General features: G+C 43.6%; 3 protein-coding genes across 3 annotated transcripts in view; 2 read left to right on the top strand and 1 right to left on the bottom strand.

The window, feature by feature from the left end:
* The first annotated feature begins 444 nt into the window (after positions 1 to 444).
* krit1 (KRIT1 ankyrin repeat containing) lies at positions 445 to 5,855 on the top strand. The gene is made up of 17 exons (XM_088278666.1): positions 445 to 635; positions 1,165 to 1,306; positions 1,442 to 1,598; positions 1,661 to 1,753; positions 1,829 to 1,958; positions 2,240 to 2,483; positions 2,749 to 2,864; positions 2,929 to 3,072; positions 3,150 to 3,306; positions 3,537 to 3,644; positions 3,781 to 3,937; positions 4,141 to 4,292; positions 4,413 to 4,579; positions 4,650 to 4,737; positions 4,814 to 5,020; positions 5,097 to 5,213; positions 5,550 to 5,855. Exons 2-17 carry the CDS (start codon positions 1,205 to 1,207, stop codon positions 5,637 to 5,639), a joined length of 2,229 nt encoding a protein of 742 aa, XP_088134792.1. The 5' UTR covers positions 445 to 635; positions 1,165 to 1,204; the 3' UTR covers positions 5,640 to 5,855.
* Positions 5,856 to 7,012: 1,157 nt separating this feature from the next.
* On the top strand, positions 7,013 to 11,963 carry cyp51a1 (cytochrome P450 family 51 subfamily A member 1). The gene is made up of 10 exons (XM_088278646.1): positions 7,013 to 7,301; positions 7,364 to 7,462; positions 7,959 to 8,135; positions 8,221 to 8,347; positions 8,809 to 8,983; positions 9,535 to 9,654; positions 9,744 to 9,939; positions 10,006 to 10,101; positions 10,246 to 10,414; positions 11,444 to 11,963. Exons 1-10 carry the CDS (start codon positions 7,137 to 7,139, stop codon positions 11,620 to 11,622), a joined length of 1,503 nt encoding a protein of 500 aa, XP_088134772.1. The 5' UTR covers positions 7,013 to 7,136; the 3' UTR covers positions 11,623 to 11,963.
* A 239-nt stretch (positions 11,964 to 12,202) lies between these two features.
* akap9 (A-kinase anchoring protein 9) overlaps positions 12,203 to 25,032 on the bottom strand; it is a 36,641-nt gene continuing 23,811 nt past the window's right edge. Inside the window, exons 24-49 of the mRNA XM_088278647.1 lie at positions 24,656 to 24,832; positions 23,926 to 24,030; positions 23,707 to 23,859; positions 22,802 to 22,888; positions 21,130 to 21,948; positions 20,555 to 20,677; positions 20,432 to 20,476; positions 20,215 to 20,349; positions 20,084 to 20,125; positions 18,124 to 19,686; positions 17,911 to 17,968; positions 17,659 to 17,786; positions 17,387 to 17,566; positions 16,906 to 17,076; positions 16,204 to 16,309; positions 15,932 to 16,115; positions 15,520 to 15,670; positions 15,178 to 15,459; positions 14,404 to 14,880; positions 14,128 to 14,307; positions 13,803 to 14,009; positions 13,486 to 13,721; positions 13,303 to 13,394; positions 12,900 to 13,029; positions 12,700 to 12,830; positions 12,203 to 12,613 (exon numbers count right to left, since the gene is read on the bottom strand). Of these exons, the coding sequence (XP_088134773.1) occupies positions 12,567 to 12,613; positions 12,700 to 12,830; positions 12,900 to 13,029; positions 13,303 to 13,394; positions 13,486 to 13,721; positions 13,803 to 14,009; positions 14,128 to 14,307; positions 14,404 to 14,880; positions 15,178 to 15,459; positions 15,520 to 15,670; positions 15,932 to 16,115; positions 16,204 to 16,309; positions 16,906 to 17,076; positions 17,387 to 17,566; positions 17,659 to 17,786; positions 17,911 to 17,968; positions 18,124 to 19,686; positions 20,084 to 20,125; positions 20,215 to 20,349; positions 20,432 to 20,476; positions 20,555 to 20,677; positions 21,130 to 21,948; positions 22,802 to 22,888; positions 23,707 to 23,859; positions 23,926 to 24,030; positions 24,656 to 24,832 (6,009 nt within the window). The 3' untranslated portion in view covers positions 12,203 to 12,566. The remainder of the gene's footprint in view (positions 12,614 to 12,699; positions 12,831 to 12,899; positions 13,030 to 13,302; positions 13,395 to 13,485; positions 13,722 to 13,802; positions 14,010 to 14,127; positions 14,308 to 14,403; positions 14,881 to 15,177; positions 15,460 to 15,519; positions 15,671 to 15,931; positions 16,116 to 16,203; positions 16,310 to 16,905; positions 17,077 to 17,386; positions 17,567 to 17,658; positions 17,787 to 17,910; positions 17,969 to 18,123; positions 19,687 to 20,083; positions 20,126 to 20,214; positions 20,350 to 20,431; positions 20,477 to 20,554; positions 20,678 to 21,129; positions 21,949 to 22,801; positions 22,889 to 23,706; positions 23,860 to 23,925; positions 24,031 to 24,655; positions 24,833 to 25,032) is intronic.

Raw genomic sequence — 25,032 nt, 5'->3', positions numbered from 1 at the left:
ACCAATAAAAATTGCAAACATTCTATGAAAAGATTCTACTCTATGTACACAGAGTCAAGCCTTTAAGAGGTGTGGCCTGTGAAGTCACATTCAAAGTCAGCAGTCTGTGTCTGAGTGTCTGGGCGAGCGCTGTCAGCAGCACTAGAGAGGGGTAAAACGTGTGTTTATATAGTTTATATTTTTCAGATTTACCCCTATTTTGGGTGGGTCGGGAATGTATCCACCACAACAAACGGGCACACTCATTTGGGGATCGTATTTACACTCCGATAAGCAATCCAGTCTACTTTGGACAAAATGCAGGGTATATACAATTTTGGCGTATTATTAAATATTAAGCAATTTGAAATATGTGCGATAGTTAAGGAGGGGGGGACAACAACAACGCCGCACTCGATACCTGAAGGCACCTAGACAGATGAGGTTTCGCCCTCACACGCTATCGCAGTCATCTATTGTCCGACCGGTTCGGCGGCATTTGAACGCACCGCGACTCTTGTTTTCAAAAGGGGCCAAAAATTTCAGGCCAGCGGCGACTTTTAGCCCGAATAACTGCCTCGGAAACCCACCCGTAGAGGCCGAGGGCGGACACTTTGAACCCCGAATAGGGCTCCGACGGTGGGGAGAAATTGGTGGTAAGTTTGCGTGGCTTTTCGATGAGTTTTAACACTCGACCAAATCGATGATGCAGTGTAGCATCCAAGCTAGGGCCGCAAAACACCGTCTATTTGTCGTAAAAAATAAGTCAACATTGTGTAGTTAAATGTGTCTTTAAATCCGTTGAGCGTTGTGGTAAATGCAAAATTATGGAGGTTTTTTTATGTGTTATTAGCATGTAAGAACGACAGACATTCTGTTTCCGGGGCGTGGCCACCATGAATTCAACAAGTACAAGTTCTAAAAATGTATCTTCCCCCAGTTTTTACAGACGCAAAACAGTAAGATCGCTGCATAAACCATAAAGAATTTAAATTGGCATTCAAGCTAGAGAACTTTACATGGCCGGCCAGGCAATTGCACAAAGCTAAAAAAATGTTTTTACTTGCAAATGGATGGATACTCGTAATAGAGGTGTTCATTGGTTAAAATGTGTCACCAAGATTAAGCGCTAGTAATTCCGATTTCAATTGAAAAGAAAGATCTCTCCTGTGTGTGGCATTCCAGTCATGCCTCTCCACAGCATTTGGCCCTGAAAGCCGTCACCATGGGCAACGAGGACAGCCTGGAGGACGTGTTTGTCGCTGTCCTTCGGCCCAAGAATCAAGTCAGCCTCAGCTCCAAGGAATACAGAGCCAAAGCCTATGAGGTAGATATTCAAGAAAAGTGACCCAAGGCTTTATCGCAGTTTGTTTTACAGTATGTAGGCAAGGCTGAAAACAACTCGGACAAACCGTGTACATATTAGCTGGCTAGCTGCAAAACTGTCTGTCTCCATGTTGAGATCCTGCTCGGTGAAGTGCCCTTGGAAGGGAAGGAGAAAAAAAGGAAGAAAGTCCTCCCAGTGACCACCATCCAAGCGGCAGGAGACAAATCCAAATCCATCTTGGACTACGTTGCAGACACCATCAAACCCTTGTCCAACAATCAAAGCTTCATCGGTGAGCATGGGATAATTCACTTTGCTATTCAGACGTGGCTCATTACCCGGTTTGTATTTCAGGAAAACGTGTGGTTCACATAAAGAAGTTCTCCTTGGGTGCGGACAATGACGTCGAAGAGGCGTCACTGTTTGTGGTGCCAGTTGGCGTTAAAGGTGCGCGCGTCAGCTGCCGTGTTGCATTTTTTCCAGTATTAATGTCAAAATAATTAAACAAATGCTTCTCAACAGACAACAGCAAACCGGCGCACAACGCGGGCGGCCCAAGCTTCTACTGCCTGCACGACATCATGAGGGTGTGCAGCGAGACCAGCACCCACTTCTGCCCTGTCACCGCAAGGATGCTTCTTGCCTTGGACAAGTGAGCTGGGATTTTGCATCATATTTCCTCAAATTTTTTCAAGGCGGGCACCCATTCGTCTCCATACAACTGTGCAATCGCAATGTTTAGACCACAAATCCGTCAATCAGAATACCGTACTAAGGGCACACTTTTGACCTGACGTCCTCACTAAGACATGCACAACAATGACAACAGTTTGCTCACTCCTTTAAAAACGTCAACAACTCCAGACACATTTCCAAACAATTCCTTTTGGCTATGTTACAAAACATGCAGCTTTCTAATTTAATAACTTCCAGGTGGCTAGCAGAACAGCACACCGTGCCGCACGCCATCCCGGCCCTGTTCCGACCTGCGCCCGTTGAAAGGGTGAAGACCAACGTCAGCAACCCGGCGTACGACGGCGAGGGCAGAGTGAGCGACGAGGGCCTCCACATGGGCTACACGGCGCTCGAGATCAAAAGCAAGATGATGTCTCTGGAGAAGGCGGACATGTGCGTCCTAAACCCGCTCTACGGCTCTGATCTGCAGTACACCAACCGGGTGAGACCAGGTTTAATATACACACAAAGATTCTTTTTTTTGTACGGGGCTTTAACCTCTTTCTATTTAAGGATTTATTACTTTATATCGTCATTAGCGGAGGCTAAAAACAATGACAAGCCTTTTTCAAGTACATGGGGTAAAACTAATGCCAGGAAAATCTATTTACTCAAAGTATGGTAACAAAGTATTTGTACTCTGTCACTTTCCAAAATTGAATCTTACCAACAACTTTTAATAAAAAAACTAAACGGCGTACCTCCAGGTGGACAAGGTTATCATCAATCCATACTTTGGGCTGGGAGCACCTGACTACTCCAAGATCCAGATCCCGACAAGAGAGACGTGGCAGCACGGCGCCAACTGCACAGCTGAGGACAAGTGAGGATTCATTTTAGTTTCTCCTGCACTGGGTTCGCCATTTATCATCAATTTGTCTTCGCAGGGAGCGTCAGTGGGTGGACGACTTCCCGTTGCACCGCAGCGCCTGTGAGGGAGACACGGAGTTGCTCACCAAGCTCCTGGACAGCGGCTTTTCGGTCAAGCAGCTGGACAGTGACCACTGGGCCCCCATCCACTACGCCTGCTGGTGAGGCTCCACAAAGCCAAGCGGCGTCTTAAAGTCACTTCAGTTTGTCTCTTGATGTTTCTTATTGGTCCCTTCAGGCACGGCAAAGTTGAGGCGACCAACCTGCTGTTGGAAAAGGGGAAATGCAATCCGAACCTGCTGAATGGACAGCTCAGCTCACCTCTGCACTTCGCCGCAAGAGGCGGACACGGTGACATTGTGAAACTCCTGCTGCAGCACCCAGAGATTGACCGGGTATGCCAAAAATACCCATCACAAATAAACAAACAAAAAAAAAAACCTAACTACTTGTTGCTAGGCAGAATTTTGGGGCACTATATATATATTTTTTTTACCCAAATATTAATTTTAAAAAGTCCTTGCTACTTCTATTTGTTGTTTGGTAAAATTCATGGGGGCAAATTTCTTTACCCATCTTACACAACCTTAATGTCTTCTTTGATATTTGTTGTCATCCATTTTAGCACATCGAAGACCAGCAGAAGCGATCACCTCTGCAAGTGTGCGAGGAGAACAAGCAGAACGAATGGGAGGAGACTGTGAAGCTTCTACAACAAGCCAACAGCAAACCGGTGAGTCCCACTATCACCCACTGCAGTTACAACAATGGCCACAAGAGGGAGGTATTTCCTACTGTCAGCCACTTTTAATGCACAGAAACTATTCTAGCAGTTATTTTGTTTTTTTTTGTTTTTTTTCCCCTTGCAGTATGAGAAGGTGCGCATCTATCGCATGGATGGCTCGTACCGCTCCGTGGAGCTGAAGCATGGCAACAACACCACAGTGCAGCAGATCATGGAGGGCATGCGTCTGTCCCAGGAGACGCAGCAGTACTTCACCATCTGGATCTGCTCTGAAAACCTCCGTGAGCGCACTTCCTAAAGCTATCTGACATTTTATATAAATTATTAAAAAGCACGCGCCCTTGTAAGGCTGAACTTTTGCAAGGATGTACACTAGTGTTTCGATGTCACTGACTGGTTTTATGATTTTTAAAGAGGTCTACTAGATTTCTAATTGAGGGGAATATAATATATACTGTAATAATAACAAGCATGTGTGTAACAGACCTGCAGCTGAAGCCGTACCACAAGCCCCTGCAGCACCTGCGCATTTGGACCGAGATCGTGACAGACCTGACTGTGCTCGACCCGCAAAGGGAAACGCCTCAGCTCTTCCTCCGCCGAGACGTCCGCTTGCCTCTGGAGATTGAGAAAAAGGTCACTTGACTAAGCTAAATTGCTTTAAACTTTGGGGAAAGACTGTTTTTGATTTTTTGTTTTTTTTCTCCATAATGTCAAAATGACAATGAAAGACTTTTTCCACCTTTTTCCCTAAAGGTGGAGGATCCGCTGGCCATCCTGATCCTGTTTGACGAGGCTCGGCACTGCCTGCTGAAGGGCTTTTTTCCGGCTCCTGACAGCAAGCTGATCACGCTGGCCAGCTTCCTGCTGCAGATCATCTACGGAAACTACGAGAGCAAGAAACACAAGCAAGGCTTCCTCAAGTACAATGACTTAATCAGAATGTTTTCTTTGTTGTATTCGCAGATTTTACTCATGTTCTGCTCTTTTCAGTGAGGAAAACCTCAAGTCCATCGTGCCGATATTAAAAGTGAAAAGCAAAGCATACCATTGGACCAACAGGATTCTTCATGAGTACAAAGTACAGTGGAACCTCTGAGAAGTTTGGACATGTTTTCCCATCATTGTTTAAAACTTTTGACTTCATTTGCCAACAGGCGCTGAGCACCAGCGAAGGCGTGAGCAAGGAGATGCACCACCTTCAGCGGCTCTTCCTACAGAACTGCTGGGACATCCCCACATATGGCGCTGCCTTCTTCACTGGCCAGGTGTACACTAAGGCAAGCGCCAGCAACCACAAGGTCATCCGTGTCTACGTGGGCGTCAACACCAAGGGGCTGCACCTCATGAACATGGAGACCAAGGTGCGGCGTCTTCTTATCGGAATATTCTCCGCCATCTTATTTGCTGGCGTTTTCATGCTTTGTTGTCGCCTCGCAGGCGCTTCTCATCAGCTTAGAGTATGGCACGTTCATGTGGCAGCTGGGACACGCTGACCAGTACTTCCAAGTACACAGCGGCGAAAACAAAATGAATTTCATCGTGCACACCAAGCAGGTAAAAGCAGTCTATAAAAATGGAGGAAGCTATTCTTTTAGGATGTGCGTAAATTAACGGGGGTGCACCAACTTGAGCGTCACAAAGTCAAACATTGTGGAGATTTTTCCTAACACTGTGGGAAAAAAAGGACACAAAAAGCTGGCTATCATCCATTGTTGACTTACTGTTGAGTGTCACGCTATTTACATAGCTGTTGCCAAATCCTGACATGCTGTCTACAAATACAACCCAGGAGCAGAGAGCATGGGTACTGCTTAGTTCAAATATCTTATTTTTGACACTTGAAATATTTACGTGGCATTAATAATGAATGTGTGTTGTAATTGTTGATAGGCCGGCCTTATCGTGAAGCTTTTAATGAAGCTAAGCGGACAGATGACACCCATCGACAAAGGCGCTGCAGACAAATATGCTTACGGCTGAACCAAGAGCACTCAGGACGACACAGCTGCCAAACCATTTCAACACCGAATTTAATATGACTGCACGGACGGCACAGTTTGCTAATATATCAATATCATTTCCACAAGTTCAATTTTTTTTGTGTGTGATTGTTTTGACAAATCTTTTATTTCCATGTTATGTAAATATGTTTATTTAATAATTTGTTGTAATAAATGGAATGATGTTTGAATAAGAGACTGTCTTTTTTTGTATACTGATGTCAAATTTTGCTCACTTATGGGACTCGAAGAAAGAACATAACCATATTCCATGCCAGTGATTGCCAGCATCCAATTTGACTGCATTGGTCTGAAAATTATTATTCATTCACAACAAATTGTTCATCTTTCTATGCCAGTGATGTACAGCGACAGCCAGAACAATTGAATATTCTTCCACGAACTGTCTTTCTTCAATTTCTCCATATATATGGAATCAGCTTTTTGCTTTAACTTTTAACGAAACAGTCATTAATTTCAAACTGATCAACTAAATTTAAGTGTAAATTAAAACGAGACCGCCATTAGTGCACAGTGGTACTTCGTGAGAACCCCATTGCATCAAGTTTGGAGTCCTTACTTGGCTTTTTTTTTTAAATCATGTTTTTTTACAAATATATATTTTTAAAAAAACGCCGTGGGTTTAGCGAACATCAACGTAATTTCAAATTCGATTAGGAATATGACCGAATTGCGTTACCGGCTTGGTACAACACCAATTCACTCGCAAGTGAATGTACTGATAACTTTTGGTGACATTTTTATTTGCTGGTTTGCCGTGAGATTTTTCTAATGTAAAATATGTGCCTGGGCTCGATTAAATTTGGGAACCTGGTTCATTGATTGTGCTAATTAGGAGCAAATTAGCTAGCGCTGGCGACGAAGCTAATTCCTATGTAAAACGCAACACTGTATTCATTCAACCGTTAAAGACATTAGAATACTTTAAATAATGCTTACTTCAATTTACCTTTATGACGCTGAAGCGGACGTTTTCACAATTTATTACGGAATAAATGTGACTTCTGACTAAGACACGTGACTTACAGACGCCAAACTTCAAAAGCGCCGCCAATCTGTTACGAACTATTTTCGCAAATTATCAAAAACTGTATTCATATTTAGTTAAAATAAGACATATCAAGCGATATATTGTGAGTCTGACTGATGAGTATTCAATAACTTTAAATAATAAAACCAATAAATGTATTATAATTCCGCCATGCGGTGACATCATAACACCCGAGATCGGTTCAGAGGGAAGCAGCCAATCACAGCAGCAGTCGCTTGACAGACACGGAACAGACAGCCAATCGTAAACTTTTGTCAGTCAGGCGGGGGCGGGACCGACGTTGACAGATCGAGATGGAGGTGAAACAACACCGGCGCGCCAACAAATTTGACTGGAGTTGTCCAAGATTCTAATGATCCGTTCGTGCACTTCAAGAAGCGATCAGGGGGAACAGAAGTTTTAAACATGTCGATGCATTTGTATCAGATGAGCACGAAGCTACTTGGGGACACTGTGGGCAAAATGAACGACAACCTAACGTCCTTGGTCCTGGCTGCTTCTGTGGTCATTCTCACTTTGGGATATTTCTACAGCAAAATACTTCCCAGACAGACTTCTGGCAAGAACGTGGTAAGTTGCCTTAAAGTGAATGAAACTGACGTATGAATTCTAATGCATTTCTTTCTCTGCAGAACTATCCACCGTACATCCCTTCCAGTGTCCCCTTCTTGGGACATGCAGTTGCATTTGGCAAAAGTCCCATTGACTTTTTGGAAAACGCCTACAAAAACGTAAGTTCTAGCTTACAGCTAATTATTTTATAAATATCATGTGCAAAATTATATTCCACATTTGATCAAATGTAATTGCATTTTCCACATTCATCATACGTAAATGTGCAATAATCTCCACATTCGAGCATTTGGGAATTCTTAGTTATTATTTATTAGGTATGCCTTACCCTTGTCGAAGAGGTTTTTTTTTTGCTCTTTCTGAAATACCTTATAATGCCACAAGGTGGCGCCCAAACCATTGTTGAATGAGGATGTAGTAATTTGTAAAAGGGGAATATCTTGAAGTGATACATCTCAACGGGGATACTTGCTTTACTTTTCTACTTGGGGAGGAGCGACCTTTAGCCTGGGGTGTTAGTGTTTAAAGTTTAAAGAGATGAAGTAAAAAATTTACAAAATAACAAAAGTCCCTAGCCTTGAGAAGTTTCATTACATATTCAGTGAAAAAGTTTAAAAATAAGCAAGGGAAATGAACAAAAATGCCCCTTCACAGTATGGACCGGTGTTCAGCTTCACCATGGTGGGCAAAACCTTCACGTACCTTCTGGGAAGTGATGCCGCTTCACTGCTCTTCAACAGCAAGAACGAGGACCTGAACGCCGAGGACGTCTACTCCCGACTCACCACGCCGGTCTTTGGCAAAGGAGTTGCTTATGACGTCCCCAACCCAGTGAGAGTCTGCTGGAATACACGTTGTCATCCAAAACTGGGAAATAAGTCTCACCATGGATGTTGATATGTGCGTGTGCGTGTAGGTCTTTCTGGAACAAAAGAAGATGCTGAAGACGGGCTTGAACATCGCTCACTTTAGGGAACACGTTAAGATCATTGAGGCGGAGACCATCGAGTATTTTCAGAGATGGGGAGACAGTGGCCAGAGAAGTACGATCAATGTGTTAAATAAATGTATGTTTGTTCCCGGATCTATCACAAGGTTCAAGATCACAAAATATTTCCAGAAATTGTATCTCTCGCTCTAATTTTGACAAAGTTATGACATATTTAAAAGGAACATATTACTCAGATTGAAATAAATGAAAATATGGCGCCATCTTGTGGAACAGAGGGGAAATTAACAACATTGAATAGTTTGTAGTTTCCAACAGCTGTCGCATAATTGTGCAGCAAATTGGTTAGGAACTTGTAGTTTATAAGAATCATTGTTTCAGAACATTGAGAAAAAAAACATACATGCTCAGGATTTTGGCTGCTGCAATTAAATTAACATAAGCCATTTATTTTAAAGTTTAATTTTGCAACAAATTGTTGAAAAGTAGATATTTGACATTACAATTTGATTACTGTTTGTATTGTTTTGTTTCTGAGTGTTTCTCTACTTGCAGACCTGTTCGAGGCGTTGTCCGAGCTCATCATCCTGACTGCCAGCAGCTGCCTGCACGGCAAGGAGATTCGCGGCCTGCTGGATGAGCACGTGGCTCAGCTCTACGCCGACCTGGATGGAGGCTTCAGTCACGCCGCCTGGCTGCTGCCCGGATGGCTGCCGTTGCCCAGCTTCAGGTGGGATGATGACGACATTGTCGTCATGAGAACGGACCACGGCACTGGGGAACGTTTTCCCTATTTATGGCTATATATTCAATAATACAGCGTTTCCCCAGTACATGTCCTGTTTGCTACACAGGGATTCACCATTCACATTTTCTTTTAGAACCTATCAGCTGTTATTTGCAGCAAAACTCATGTCTTATTTTATTTTTGTTTTTTTTCTAAAATTCCACAAGCGCCAAAGCTCTAGCTAATGAATGATCAGACTTTTGAGATTAGAGCTGTAGCAACCAAGTTTTATGACCGTATATTGAGTAAAATGTACATATAATACATGTTTTACACTGCCCCCTGGTGGTTAAAGAGCACACTCCAGAAAGAGCTACAGAAAGAATGTATGAAATGCAGATGCGAACATTCCTTTTTTTTTTTGTTATTCCTGTATGTTTTTATAAAGCACAATAGTTTTTTTCTTGAATTTTTTTTTTTTTTTTTGTGGGGCTGGAACTGAATGGATTTGTTTTAACGGGGAAGGATGATTAGAGATGCTTTTTTATCATTAGGAAGCGGGATAAAGCTCACCGGGAGATCAAAAACATCTTCTTCAAGGTGATCCAGAAGCGAAGAAGCTCGGAGGAAAAAGTGGACGACATCCTGCAGACGCTCATAGATGCCACCTACAAGTAAAAAAAAACACAAATCAATTCCTGTTCAAAACTGGTTGAATTCGAAGTGGAATTCATGCTTTTTTTTTTTTTTTTTTGTTCATCAGGGACGGGCGGCCACTGTCGGACGATGAGATCGCCGGCATGCTGATCGGCCTCCTCCTGGCCGGTCAGCACACATCATCCACCACCAGTGCCTGGTTGGGTTTCTTCCTGGCCAAGGACAAAGCCACACAGGAGCGCTGCTATGCCGAGCAGAGGGCCGTGTGCGGTGACCACCTGCCCCCCCTTCACCTGGATCAGGTACCACTGCCTTAATGTGAATTAATTCTTACTGAATCCAGTCAATATGAATGATGTCGTCTTCAGTTGAAGGACCTCAGCCTGTTGGAGCGTTGTTTGAAGGAGACTCTAAGGCTGCGGCCGCCCATCATGACCATGATGAGAATGGCTCGCTCTACTCAGGTAACGACATCCATCAGCTTTTTTTTTTTTTCCTACTTGGCTGCTAACCAAAACAGCAACACCCACAGAGGCAGAAGTTGTAGTTCCCTGCGCAGTCCAATAGATCGTAACGAGTAACTCCAGTGTCTTCCAACGGTTCCACAGACAGCATCTGGCTTCACCATCCCTGCGGGCCATCAGGTGTGCGTCTCCCCAACCGTCAACCACCGACTGCAGGACACATGGCGTGAGAGGACACAGTTCGACCCCGACCGCTATCTTCTTGACAACCCTGCAGCCGGCGAGAAGTTTGCCTATGTGCCTTTTGGAGCCGGTACACACCCTTTCAATGCTCCAGCTCAATATTTGTGTTGTCATATAGGTCAATCGATCAACATTTTTCAAAAACTGACTATTTATTTGATCACTTTTGGTTAATCCAGCCCAACCATCTACAGTTAACCGATTAGGAAATAGTGGTCACTTCATGTAATTATTTTTTAAGTTTGGCACAACCCTATCAGATACTCACTTACCTGAGAAACTCATTAAATAAATATTTTACAATTAAATACCCAAAGTAAAACTTTATATGAATTCTAATAAGAGTATGAGTTCAATTACAGTGTGGAAACTCAATGGTAATGTTAGACATTTTGCTCAAGAGAAACGTGTTCGCTGCTATTATGACTGTTCAAAAACTTGTGTATGTATATAAACAAAATAAAATAAAATAATCTTTTTTCTGCTAAGGAATACCAGGGTTGAAAATGAATGCTAAAGTTAGCGTTTTTGTTTTAGCGCACGTCCTAGCTTTGTTAGCTGCTATGCTAACTGGTCAATAACATACTTAGCTGAATAAAAAATAAAAACTTGGTTATCGAAATATAATAAGTATTTATTTGTGAGTAACGCGGTAGCATTGTTTTAAGTGACAGAATCCATTGTGGCTGTAAACGTTTGAAAAATAGGAGAGAGGACTTACCTTAGGCCTACACATGCGATTACCTTGATGAAGTCATTTCGGCTAAGTCCTGTACAGTCACTAAAAAGGTTTGAGGAACAATTTTATATTTAGTAACATTTGTGGAAATGTGACATTTTTAAAGCATATTTACTATTATTGATTTTGTCCTAGCATCTAATTTGCACATTCTTTTTCTGTATAAAAATAGCATAATTGCCCAACTAATGTTTAACTTTATTAGAAAACATGACAAAAATGGACATGACGTGGGTAACTCACAAACATCACAGACAAAACAAACAAATATTTTGCAGCCACATTGATATTTTTCACTGCTATTGTGACAGTATGTAGCAAATAACTCTTGACCAATTTATATATCTTTTTAAAATTCAGGAAGACATCGCTGCATCGGAGAGAACTTCGCCTACGTGCAGATCAAAACCATCTGGTCCACCTTGCTGCGCCTGTATGACTTTGACCTGGTGGACGGCTACTTCCCCACAATCAACTACACTACGATGATACACACACCCCACAACCCCATCATCGCATACAAAAGAAGAAAACACTGAAGACTTGCAAGTGAACATCAGTTTCACGTTAAATGGACCACTAATTCAGCATCATGCTGTTTTCAATAATTCTGGGAAGTTTCAGTGCACAAAGTGACCTGGAGCATTGGAGAATTTTTCAGTTGTTTGTAGACCACGATGATTACACAATGACAGCAAATTTGAGTCCTACCACAAATAAAATTGCAGTTCGTTCAGTAATAATGTTTTTTAAAATAAAGTCAACTTTGCAGATTTTTCAAGAATGTAGTACAATAGACTGCATTGTTAGATTGAGAAGATGCATTCTGTCTTGTTCCTTCTGTGAAATGTAAATACAAAATGCGGCGTGTGAGTGCTGACATCCTCTTATTTTATTACTCGTCCAAGTTTGCGTTCTTGAATGAAGCATAGAAACCAGGAGAATTATACTGAGCTGTCTTAAGTTGAGCTATATTAGGTAGTAGGTTTTTAAGCTTGAAGTGATTACGCTGCGTTTGATAAAAATATAACAAATAAAAATGAGGTTTGTGAATGTTCACAGTGCCCATAAAACATTTCCAATCAAAAACAATTAAAATGAACAAACAAAAAAAACGCATTCAAATCTTTTCCTTTATTTCAGTTTTTGACAAAATAGCCAGAAAAGCTTCTATAAAAATACGCTCTCTACAAACGTCTTCAGGCTTTGGAACAAAAGTGTGTAGAAGAATCCAGCTAAGTCCCCCTTGCTCGCAACCAACACCCACACAAACATAAATTAATCTCAAAAATTCTCTTTTAAATTATCCACAAACAAAATTTACACCATTTGTAGTTGAATTATATTACGTGTCATTCAAGTGGCGGCGACAAAGAGACGAGACGCAAACCTGTCGCACGCCGATCTTTAAAATAAAGTGTTTTGGTCCATGTGGAAAGAACAGCTTGCGTCAGAAAAGGCAACTTATTTTCTTTCGGCGTCTTTATCTTCTCAAGCCGAAATGTAGCGGAGCGAGTGAAGATGAAGCACCTGGAGAAGAAAAATAAGACAAGACACTTGATAGTAAATACAGAAGAGAGATCACTTTACAAAAAGTGAAAATGAGTAACGAGAACCTGATGTGACGCTCCCCAGCCTCCTCTGGAGGGCCTCCAGCCTTGAGATGTAGTCGGTGAGGGCTCGGTCGGGGTCGTAGCTCTGCAGGTGGGCGCACGTGAACATCCCGGGGTCTCCGGCCGCGTGAAACCTAGGATGCAAGAAATGAATAAATGAAAATTGCTCAGTTTTGGCGGTGGCTCCTGAATGTCATCCTTACCTGTGCTGTGCGGAGGAGATGGGTGACCTGGGTGATTCCCGACCGCTGCGTCCCCTGCTTGAGCCCCCTCCTCGGTCCCGGTACACGTCCACGCCCACACCCGGATGAAGGTAATCTCGATCATCAGTACCTGAAGAACAAGATGCAAAATTGTAGAATTCATTGGCTTATGTCATGTTTTTTGTTTTTTCCACACTTGGGTGCGATTAAATACGGTGTTATTACTTTCACATAGGACACTGGAAGTTAAATACAGCACAAACTCACTGACGACATGAGAAGACAATGTTGCTCTACATAAAGATTGCGTAGGCGAAAAGACGAATTTCAAAAGAACAATAAAAAGCATGTCAAGACTACAAGTAAAAAAAAAAATCTATTAGAGTTATAGTGTTTCATTTACCGATCATCTGCGTTTCACTTTTCTGGGCACTAAAGGAACTTGTGTTGCTCATGCCTGTCGTTTTGTGCCAGCGCTTGACCAGGAAACGCATTCTGTAACACACACACACACACGCGCGCAAACAAAAATTAAGCAAGCTCAGAGAAAATAATTCCCTTAATTATTTTCTTTCCATCGACTGACCTCGAGAGCGCGATGGACACACGCACGGCCGAGCGGAAGCGCGTGAGCCCCCGCCCGCGCAGCCCCCGTTGGCCGCCGCCGAGCCCCTCTGTGGGCCGGCCACCCATCCTGGAGAGCAGGGCCAGCGTGGCCTCCTCGCATTCCTGGAAGCTGCCCAGCAGTAGCAGCAGGTACTTCTTCTGGTAGATCAGAGCCTTCCGGAAGCTCTCCGAGCGCAGGTACCTGCCGTACATCCTCTGCACGGGACAAGCGAGGACGCAAAGATGAACTTTCAACCCAAGCACCCAGTATATTATTATGCAATATTTCCTTCTAACCTTGAGGGCAACATTGTCTGCCTCAGGTCCGGTTATCTCCCGCAGCGTTTCGGTCCTGATTTCCCCTCGGAGCCGGGCCACCTGAGCGAGGGCTTGATGTAAGGCTTTCTCCAAGCGGACCTTCTCCCGACTCCAGGTCTCCTTCTCCTGAGAGAGCAACAGCGCGTCGGCAGAGTCCGGCCTGGACGCTCCTCTCCTCCCGCTGGACTGCAAAGCGACGAAGAATACAGTGAACGAGGCTCGAATGGAAAAGATGTAGTTTTGAGTGTAATGTGTAACTTTGCCACGATTTTCAGATTTAAGATTTAAGTTAAATTGTACTCACGGTGTCGCCCGCGTGCCGGTAGCAGCGGAGTTCTTCTTCCAGGCGAAGCGAGTGGTTCCTCAGGTCGTTCTTCTCCTCCGTCAGGCGGCCCACGAAGCCCGTCAGCTCGGCGTTCTGCCGGAGCAGACGCTCGGTCAAGGACGAACCCGATGAGGAGCCTCCCGCCAACAGGGCGGCGCTCTAAGGACACGAGCGAGACACGAGAGAAGCGCAACTCTGTTAGCATTATTATATTTGCATTATGATGTTAGTCAACATGATATTAGGAACGCTCACCTCAGGGATAGATGGGAGAGCTGGCGATTGCTGCAGCATACTGATGACATCATCAACACTGGACTGGAGCAGCAACAGCTCTTCGTTGGTGATCTCAGCAGGGCCCTTGCTCGCCATGCCGCGGATCTTTGAGGCAACGAGGTGCAGTTTACCCAAGACGGCGTCCGCTGTGCGCCAAGGGCCGTGGTGGTGTTGCTGGTGCGGCGCAGGCGGCGTCCCGTGCCCAGCGCCACCCTCCTGAGACAACCTCTCCTCCAGTCGCTCCTTATTCACCTCCAGGCTCTTCCTCATCGCCTCCTCACTCGCCAGCAGGTCCCGTGTCTCAGAGAGCTGCGCTTCCAGGCTCTCCAGCTGTGCCCGGGCATCCAGGAGAGCCTTGTCATTCTGCCTGGACTTGAGGCCCGCCAAGCTCAGCTCTTCGTCCTTTCTTAATACTTCAAGCTTCTCAGCCTCCATTTGGCTGAGGAGATTCACCACCTAGAAGAGGTTTTATTAGTTGTATTTGTTTAGTTTGCCTATAAATGGAAAGTATTTTTAGTGTTCGTCCCCATATTTATGACATCACATATTTACAGATTTTTAGGGGAACATAAACGAACTAATAATTTGTTGGTTCAAGAAAAAAAATACTCACCTATTTGCTGTTTAGAAAAGCACTAATCAAAAAGTAGTGCGGCATTAGTGAGTCATTTTAATCCTTGCACGATGGCTGTCAATTACTAACTTGGTTCCTGTTCCCACAAATAGCCAAACACACAACAGCTCAAATTTTACCTGCGCCTGCTTGTCATCCAGCTCTTTGTGCAGTCCTTCCAGAAGATTCCCCTCCGGGCTGGCTGGCCCTCCACCTCCCCGCAACTCCCTCCCGCTCATCTCGCGGGCCTTGGCTCGCTCCGTCTCCAGCTGCACTTGGAGCTCCTGGAGGCGCCTGTGGAGGCTCAGCTTCTCCTTCTCGGCCTGCTGACCGAGTCGGGAGGAGGCCTGGCGCTCCTGCTCCAAAGTGGATGTAAGTTGCTCCGCTTGGCTCTTTTGCTCCTCCAAAGCTAGGTTCAAGTCCTTGGAAACAAAGACAAAAGTTGGTTCGTGTTGTGCCGCTTTGAGGTGGCGAGGGCTTACCTCCAGCTGTTCTCGAGCGTTCTCCTCATTCCTCCCGGCGCGACAACGCTCCTTTTCCATGGCCCACTGAAGTTCACGGCCTTTGCGGCTTTCTTCCAATAGTTGCTCATTCAGCGCCTCCACCTCCGAGGCCTTCTTGGAAACCTCGGTCCTGCATGCAATGAGAACATTTTAAGAAATCATTCATTAAAATTGCTGTTGTCAAGTCTCGTCAAGTCACAGTTTTCGGTTCTATTGGCAGCTGTCTCTAAAATTAAACATTCTTCATTTTCTTTTTGAAGAATAGGTTTTGCAAGTCAAATTTTTTTGTTGAGTCATTCATTCCTTATTTGCTTTTTTTTTTCCATTTTTTTTTAACGCCCTAGTTTTTGCATGGTTGTCTTGCCAAGTGAAATGATCCAGTTTCTCTAACCTGAGCGCCTCCAGTTCTTTGAAATGCTTGTGCTGCGATATGAGCGTGGTCTCCAGCTCAAGTCTGGTCTGTGATAGTTCCCCCTTCAGACCCTCCTGGAGCAGCCTATCGGCTTGCAGTGCCCCATCGGCGTCGCCTCCCCCACGATGTCCCGACGCACTCAATAAGGCGGGAGGTCGTGGGCCTATTTGAGGAAATCAAACGTTTTCGCCTTTTGTGTGTCTTTAGATTTAAATGCTGTGTCTAATGAGACTCGTTTGGAAATGTCTTACCTCGATGGAGGAGCTCCATCTGACCGCGGAGCTGATGAACCTCAGCGATGAGACTGGACCGATCTGCGGCATGGAGGGAACCCAGTGCTTCTCTGTGATGAGCATCCTAAACAAGGACCGAAACCACCAACATGAGATCGATGATAAGAAGTTAAAGAATTGGGGGAGAACAAAATTTGATGACTTGAGTTTTACTAATGAGTATTTAAATAGCTGTTTTTCAATTAATGGAATAATTATAAAAATAGATTCATTCATTTTAAAAATAAATACATTTTAGAATTTATTTATTGTAATAATTGAAACAATAATTTCCTGAATAATTATTTTTAGTTTACCAAATATTTGATATTAGAACATAATAATTTAGATTGAATGAAGCCACACCGAATAATAAATTAATTCAATTAGATTATTTTAATAAATGATAGTCTTTTTCAAATAAAACAGCCCAAAAAAATCAATCTTTAATGATTTACAATTCAAGTAATGATCAATTTACAAAAGCAGTTCTACAATAATTCTAACAATAATGAATAACATTTTAAAATGATTTCAATCCAATTTTAATTTTGTTATCTTTATACCAGTAAATAGTACTAAAAAAACTTTTGTTAAGATGATTTTCTACTAATACAATACTTCCAGACACAGTACATAATATTTATTATAAAAGTGGTATGAACACGGGATTACTGTCACCTGCTCGGCCAGCCTGCGCTCCAATTGGTTAAGGTGGACGATGGCGTCGCTGGTGTCCACCAAGTCTAAGTGGCTGTACAGGGCGCTCTTGAGCACGCTACGCTCCCTCAAGAACACCTGGCGCGCCGCTTCCAAGAGCTCCGCACGCCAATCCGCAGAGTCGCCCGATATCTAGCAGCGCACAAATATGAAAGTCATCAATCCTTATTTTCGCATTATAAAGTAGCATAAAGATAGCGGACTTTTCATTAGATTTTTTTTTTCTTTAATTCTCTTTTGTTATATGTGTCAGTTTTACAGTACGCTTTAACTAGGAGAGATAAACAGCTTGACGCAAGCACATTTTGCATCTTATTTGGAAAAGGGTGACGGCAAAAAAATAACTTTAAAAAGTGCGTATTAAAACGTTTAAGTGTGTTTAAATAATTTCAACTGCGTTTAAAACGTGAGGGGGGGAAGCAAAAGTACCAAAAAAACAAACCTGTGTGGTCTGCATGTGAGCAATGAGGCCTTTGAGGGAGTCCACGGTAGCCAGCAGGGCATCCCTCTCCTTCAGCCAGGCCTGCAGGTTCAAATGGCAGCCGGGCTCGTTTTCAGAAATGGGAAGCTCTGACAGCGAGAGAACCTGCATGCCTTCGTGGTGCACCTCACGCAGCAACGACTGCATGGGGAAACATCGAAGCAAACAGCATTTCAAGTCTGGGTTACAAAAGCACACACATTCCCAGAACAATTTTAAGTGTCTGCTTTAACCTTGATCCTATCAGGTAATACTGGATCATCCGCCTCTCTTCTGGCACCTTCAGGTGTCACCCTAAACTCCTGCTGAAGTCCAGTCGGGAGGTCATATCCGGTCCTCTGGCTGTAGTCCGAGCTGCTGTCTGCGCCGAGGAATAAAACTCACATTGTGAAAAAGAATCATCATCAAGTATCGTGATATATATCAAATTGTTTTTTATGGACTTTTAACTGACTGTTTATTAATAGCATCATTGTTGACCTTACCACTCGTGTAGCCGTCTTTGAACTGCGACAGCGGACGATCTTGTCTTAATGAGGGGGCCTAAAAGCAGAATGTCATCAGAATTTCTAAAATAAAACATTAAAAAAAAATTTGGTATTTTTTGAGAGGCCATCTTAATTCATTTCAATGTGGAAAATCTATTTTAAATGGTTTTATGTAACTTCTGTTTCAGAACTCCTTTCAGAAATTCTCACCTCGGTGGCACGCAGCCGGTCAATGACAGCCTTGAGCGCCTTGCACTCGTCCTCGAGGTTGTGCGCGTCGCGGCGCAGCGCGTCGCTCTCCGAGATGTGCCGCGCCTCCATGTCCAGGATCTCGGCCGCGTGCAACTCCTGCATCTGGACCACCTTCTCCCGGAACTCTCCCATCACCTCCTCCATGCCCTCGTTCGCGGCCGTCTGCGTGAAAGCGTCTGCCGGGGCCGGCTCGGGACTTCTGGAGGTTGCGGCGCTCTTTCTGGAAAGAGACGTTTTGTCTTTGCTCCCCTTGGCGAGGGGCTGCTTCGTGCTCGCTTTCCTCTTGGGCTGAGAGTTGGACGATGAAGTGGACGAGAAAGGCTGAGGGGACGCAGCGGGAGAAGGAGACGTTGACGCAGAGCTGGCCGCCTTCGTCAGGGCCGCCCGAGCCTCCAAGAGCTCGTTTTTCAACTGTGAAATGTAGACTTGGTGGAGCTGGATTTCATCCTGGAGCTTTACATTGTCAGATTTGGAACTTCTTAGTTCTTCTTTGGTTGTGTTGGCAACTTTCTTCACCTCCTGGAGCTCCTCTTTCAGCTTCAAAATGGAGACTTCCTCATTGTCGGATTTCAAATTTCTCAGTTCTTGGGTGGAGTCTACCTTCTTTTGGACCTCATGGAGTTCCTCTTTGAGCTTTAAAATGTTGACCTCACGTAGCTGGATCTCCTCCTGAAGTTTCTCATTGTGAGATTTGTAACTGTTGAGTTCCTCTTTGGTTGAGTCCAGGTTCTTTTGGAGCTCCTCATTGAGTTTAGAAATTGAAACCTCGCGTACTTGAATGTCCTCCTGAAATTTCTCATTGCTGGATTTGTAACTTGTCAGTTCTCGGGTGGAGTCCATGTTTTTTTGGACCTCCCGGAGCTCCACTTCAAGTTTAGAAATGGAGACCTCACGCACTTGAACGTCCTCCTTGAGCTTCTCATTCTGGGATTTGTAACGGTTAAGTTCTTCTTTGGTGGAGTCCAAATTCTTGTGAACCTCATGGAGTTCCTCTTTGAGAGTCAAAATGGAGACCTCACAGACCTTAATGTCCTCCTGGAGCTTCTCATTATTGCATTTGTAGCTGCTCGCTTCTTCGTTGGAGGAGTCCACGTTCCTCTGGAGCTCCTCTTTGAGCTTCGAAACGGCGACCTCGCGATGCTGAATCTCCTCCTGGAGCTTCTCATTGTGGGATTTGTAACGGCGGAGTTCTTCTTTGGTGGTGTCCAAGTTCTTTTGGACCTCTCGGAGCTCTTCTTCCAGACGACTAATAGACACTTCACGCATTTGAGCGTCCTCCAGGAGCTTCACATTGTGGGATTTGTCTATTTCTTTGGTAGTGTCCATTTTCTTCAGGGCGTCCTGAAGCTCCTCTTTGAGTTTGGAAAAAGAGACCTCACGCACTTGAATGTCCTCCTGAAGCTTCTGATTGTGGGATTTGTAGCTGTCAAGTTCGTCTTTGGCGGAGTCCACATGTCTTCGGGCCTCTTGAAGATCCATAGGAAGGTTTGTCCTGTCAGCGTTGTCCTCTTCGGCTTTCACCTGAAGAGAAAAGACAAATTGGATCAGCCATTTTCCTATTTTCTAATAGGGCTCGGTCATTAATTAAGTTTATCGATACATTTGAGTTTATTTGATCATGTTATTTAATTAAAAAATAAATTAAAAAATACGTTTAAAAAAAAATGAGTTAAAATAAAAAAAAATAAAATAAAAAAATAAAAATCATTTTATATATATATATATATATATATATATATATATATATAAAATGATTTTTTTAATGTCTCTGCTGATGTGCATTCGTACCACTAACAACAAAGCTGTGAACAGAGCTGTCACTAAATTTAGCATTTTTTCTTGTGGAAAAAAAAAAATGCCTTTATTCAATAAAGATTGCGCGAGTGAACATTGTGAAAATGAAATACTTTGTACTTACTTGTAAGAGATCTTTAAGTTGAGCAATGGTCAGTTCACGCTCCTTTGAGGGGGGAAAAACAAAATAAAATAAAACTTTTACAGTATTTCCTAATGAAGCGCCATCTTCGTTCTCGGCTGCTTTATCAATACCTGCAGAAGCTCTTGCAGCTTCTCCAGCTTCTCCTTGCAGCTGTTCAGCTCCTCCTTGGCGAGCGCCGCCTCCTTGTGGGTTTTGGTCAGCTCTCCTCGGAGAGCCTGCGTCTCCTCGTCTCCTCCAGAAGACCCCTGAAGGGGAACACAGGATGATTAGCAGCCTGCTACTTTCACGACCATTCGGTAAAAACATGACAATGTTGATTAAGTTTACCCCGTCAAGCTGCTCCTTAAGTCTTTGTATGGTTTCAGTTTTGTCCTAAGAAAGAGACAAGGAAAAGTGTCACCAAACACTGCCTTTGAGAAGGTCTGGACCTCAAAACATTCGGCTGCTTACTTTCAGTTCCTCCTGGAGATGGTGACATTGCTCCATGTGGTGGTCCAGTTGTTTTTTGGCAGCCAAGGCTTCATCGCGGGCCTGTTGAAGCTCCGATGCAAGCGCTTGGTCACCAGAGGAGGCCTGGTTCAAAGAGAGCGTTTGTTCAACTTGTCGTGGAACTAAGTCTGGGTTCCGAATTTAGTTTTCGGCACAGAATCGCATTTACAAGCAAGGATGTAAAATTTGTGGCTCTCATTTAGCCATTTTTTTTATTCAGTTTTAATGTCATGTAAATAGTCAAATATAAATTTATTTGTTATATACATTAAAAAATGGATGGATTTTATTTCACCAATATATTCAGTAATTTGATATAATTATAATCAAAATAATTATAAAAGAATAGCACATTAAAATTATATTAAAAAAAAAACAATTTTACACATCTTGCTTTACATTAAAATGATTAAATAATTAAATAATTTTAAAAAATGAATAAAATAAACAATTTTACATACACATAACTTTTTAAACTCAAACTGTCCATCGCCATTAAACACAAAACTGTGTCCACCTGCATTTAACTTGTTTACCTCCAGAGCTGGCGACGTTCTGTCGACGTCCTTCCCGCCTTTTATCCGTCTCAGCAGATCCAGAAGCACCGCCAGCCTCCTCTCATACTGCGCCTCCTTCAAACTGGAGAGCAGCTGCTTCCGCAGCTTGTGGTTCTTCTCGATGCCACTCAAACTGGCCTCAAGCTCACCAAGTTTCTGGTTCAGGTGGCCCACCTTGTCACCCAAATGGTCTTCAGATGCCTGCTGCTGAAGAGCGTCCAGGGTGGCTTGGCTGACCAACTCCGCGGCCACCTTCTCCCTTAAATGCTCCTCCAGGGTGGACACTTTGCCTTGGAGCTCTTCGGCGAGCTTTCGACGGCAGCTCAGCTCGACGTCTTTCTCGCCCACGGAGTTCTCCAGCTCCCGGACGCGGAGACGGAGCTCATCCACACTGGACACGGTGCTCTTCTCGAGATTTTGCACTTGGGCTGGTGCCACCGCAAAGTTGCCGGTTTTCTGCTTTGGCGTCTCGGTTAAGTCCTCTGAGTTCTTGACAGTCTCCTTTAAGCGGCGGTGTGTCTCTAGGAGCTCGCCATGCTCCGCTTTGAGGGCGCGGAACTCTCCGGAGACGAGGTCCATCTTCTGCTTCATCTCGTCGTAGTCGTACTCCTGACCCACGCAGGATTCGTTGTCCTCTTTGCGCTCTATGTGGAGCAGCTCCTGCTGGAGTTTGTCGATGACGGCGTTTAGCTGCTCCAGCTCCTCCTCGCTCTTGCGCTTGAGGCGTTCCTGTTCGCAGCGCAGGCACTCCACTTGTGACTCCAGGTCATTGATCAGCGCATCCCGCTGATCAATTCCCTGAAAAGATGACAAAAAAATATTAGCGCACAGCACCAAAGAAATGCTGCCACCTTCTTTCTCCTTTGGAATAAACTTTTGAGTCTCCGTTTTAACTCATTTTAGTTTAGACCATGGGTGGGAGCACATATGCTCTAAGACCTAAGACTGCTGAAATATTTGTTGCAGTAATACTTTTTACAATTTTACATTATGCATCTACCAGTAGATGTTGGATACCCCTAAAATTGGTTCATTAAAAACTACTTGTTTGTTAGGTCACAAAACTGGTGAATTTATATATTGTAAATATTCAAATAGAAATGTCAATAAAATCAGAAAAAAATATTTTATTTATTTTAATTAAATAATGGTTAATAAAGAAAATATTAACTAAAAAAATACCTGAGTGTTTGTTCTCCACCTTAATATATTTTTTAAATTAATTTACCTCAAACAATTTGTCAAGAGTCAGAAATTCAGTTCAAAGATTAATAAAAGAAAAAAGTTTTCATTTTGGTTTATTCATAAATTGGTTAATTAATTACCCATAAATCCATTAAAATAAAGTAGACTATAGTGTAGTAGACAATATAATAAATTGTTTAATTTTTTTAAATTCATCTGAAAAAATTATCAATTTATTTGTTTACAAAAATTAAAAGTGTCCCTCAAGTCCACCCCCTTGATTAGATACTCATGGGTATTTTAATGAGCCACCACAAAACGATCACATGGATTTACTTACCAAGACAAACAACACCAAAATGGAGACCACCAAAAAATGAAAACACCACACACGACCATGACGCTATGCGCACACGGAATAGGCTGGCACATTCTATTCCGTGCGTGCATAGACATGGCTTGTTACCTTGTTGCCAGATGTTTTCTCCATGTGTTGGAGCTTAGTGTTCTGTTCATTAAGAAGTGCTATTTCCCTGTCCTTCTCCTCCATCACCTTCAAGAGTCAACAGATTATAGCGTGATGTAATGAACATACCACGACAAAGATAAGAGTCCAGGTTTAAATTGCCCTGCGATGGATGTGGTCTGGCAGACATGGGAACTGGGCAGTTTTCTACATTATCATTATTTACCATCTCAGTGTTTCCCAACCTTTAAATCTGGGCTTGATCTGTTAAACAAAAATCCATTATTCTGTTGTATGAATAGCAACAGTGTGTATACGCTTTTCATTTTCTGGAGCAGGAGCATTTATGTGCTCTGACTGTCACTATACGTCTTTGGCAATAACATACAGATAAAATCAGATTACATGATTACATCATTTGCCGTAATTAAACTGAATTTTTGGACCAATTTAGTAAAGTTGTATAATTTCCCACAGCACATTTTGGTTGGGAATCACAAGTCAATTGAAAAGGTAGAATCCTTTCACATGCTATTAATACCAAATGAGCATGAACTACATGCTAATCTCAACATCCTCAGGTAGCTTCGTTTTAGCATCCACAAGAGTACCGTATTCACGCAAATAGTGGCTGTCGTTTATTTACTTTAATTGTCAAGTCGACAATGGCACTAGCAATAATTTCAGAATCAAACGGAACATTTAAAATCATCAAAGACCCTGTCGGAAAATGACCCAAGATGTAATTTGTTAATACCACATAAGGAACTGTTTTGTGTCAAAGTATTTGCACTGTTGATGCACTTTAGTTGTATATTCGTGGAAGGGCCACTATTTGTCGAATATGGTTTGCAAAAAGTGAAGAAAATGAGAACACGTCATCTTTGTGGGTGTTGGCAGGTTACCTGGAGCATGCTCTCCCTGGTTTCCAGGAACTGCTGCTGGCTGCTGAGCTCCTTGCGCTGAATCTCCAGCTGCATTTGGAGCTGCTGCACCTCCTCGCTCTTGTTTTCCAGCTCCTCTCGGAACTGCTCCAGCTGCTCCTCCAGGTGACAGATCTGAAGGAGAAGATGCCGGTGATTAAAATGATCCTGAGTGAGACGAACGACAAAAGGGAACGTTACCTCCTTTTCTTTGCGCTCCAACGCTTCTCTTTCGGTCTGCAACTGAACCTCCAGTGTGGAGTGCTTTGCCTCCGTGATGGGTGCATGACGCTTCTTTTGTTCGTCCTTTGAGACAACAAAACGCATCTGAAGCGAGACTTCAACCGACAACCCAAAACGCCAAGTCCATTCATCAATCGATTCAATCATTTTCGATAGTGCTTGCCCTGAGTCGGGTCAATAAAACATTGCTAAAAAAAAAAGCATTTTGGCATTGTAAAGCCCATCTAATCTTACACCACTGCATAAACTACTTTTTTAGTTTTGTTGAAACCTCCCAATCTTTTAAAACAAATAAATAAATAAATTAGCAGTTGTGAATAAGTGATGGCATGTTTTTAAATTTCAATAATATTAGGGCAGGCATGGTAGTTGTGCTTGATTGGCATTAGAAATGTGGGAAGAACACACAAACTCCACACAAAACGCTGAGAATTAAACCTCTCGACTAACCACGGGTCCGCCATGCTGCCCGGCACTGCATCCAGTCCCAATTCATTTATGTGAACATAAACACCATGACATTGTCTGCATTGGAACAGCCCACACATTGTTCTCTGGCTGTGTGTAGCCCCTCCCTCCTCTTAAAGTCAGACGCTCATCACCATGCTCACGCACACTCTCGCGCCATATGATGCGGCTTGCTCTCACCCAAACCGCCCCGCCCCCCAAATCTTCCCGTTTTCCTAACCTTCTCTAGGGACTCTGTGCTGGCCAGCAGGGCCTGCTCCAGCTCGCGGACGCGGCTCGCCAGTTTGTCAATCTCCTGGTCGCGCTCGGACAGCTCGCGACGCAGCTGCTCGGAGCCCAGCAGCAGCTCGCTGCACCAGTCCGCCTTCTCCTTCAACTGGCCGCTCAGCTGCTCCACCTGATTAGTGCAAGGGGAAAAAAAACAGAAAGAGACGTTCAAAAGACTCGCCTCCGGATACCAATTGCTACACGGTGTAGCCGAGACATACACAGCTAGCTTGGAGGTCAGCTGATCCACCTGAGAAAGGAAGGAGGGAGGGTGGGAGAAAAGAAGTGCAGGGGGGGTGGGAGAGAGAGCTTTCATTCAAGGGTCACAAA

This window comes from Idiotropiscis lumnitzeri, chromosome 16, assembly GCF_059441095.1.
Source record: "Idiotropiscis lumnitzeri isolate Australia: NSW breed Sydney's pygmy pipehorse chromosome 16, RoL_Ilum_1.0, whole genome shotgun sequence".
Classification (NCBI taxonomy): domain Eukaryota; kingdom Metazoa; phylum Chordata; class Actinopteri; order Syngnathiformes; family Syngnathidae; genus Idiotropiscis; species Idiotropiscis lumnitzeri.
The sequence above is the reverse complement of the archived record's forward strand: the minus strand, read 5'-3'. Positions and strand labels throughout refer to the sequence as shown.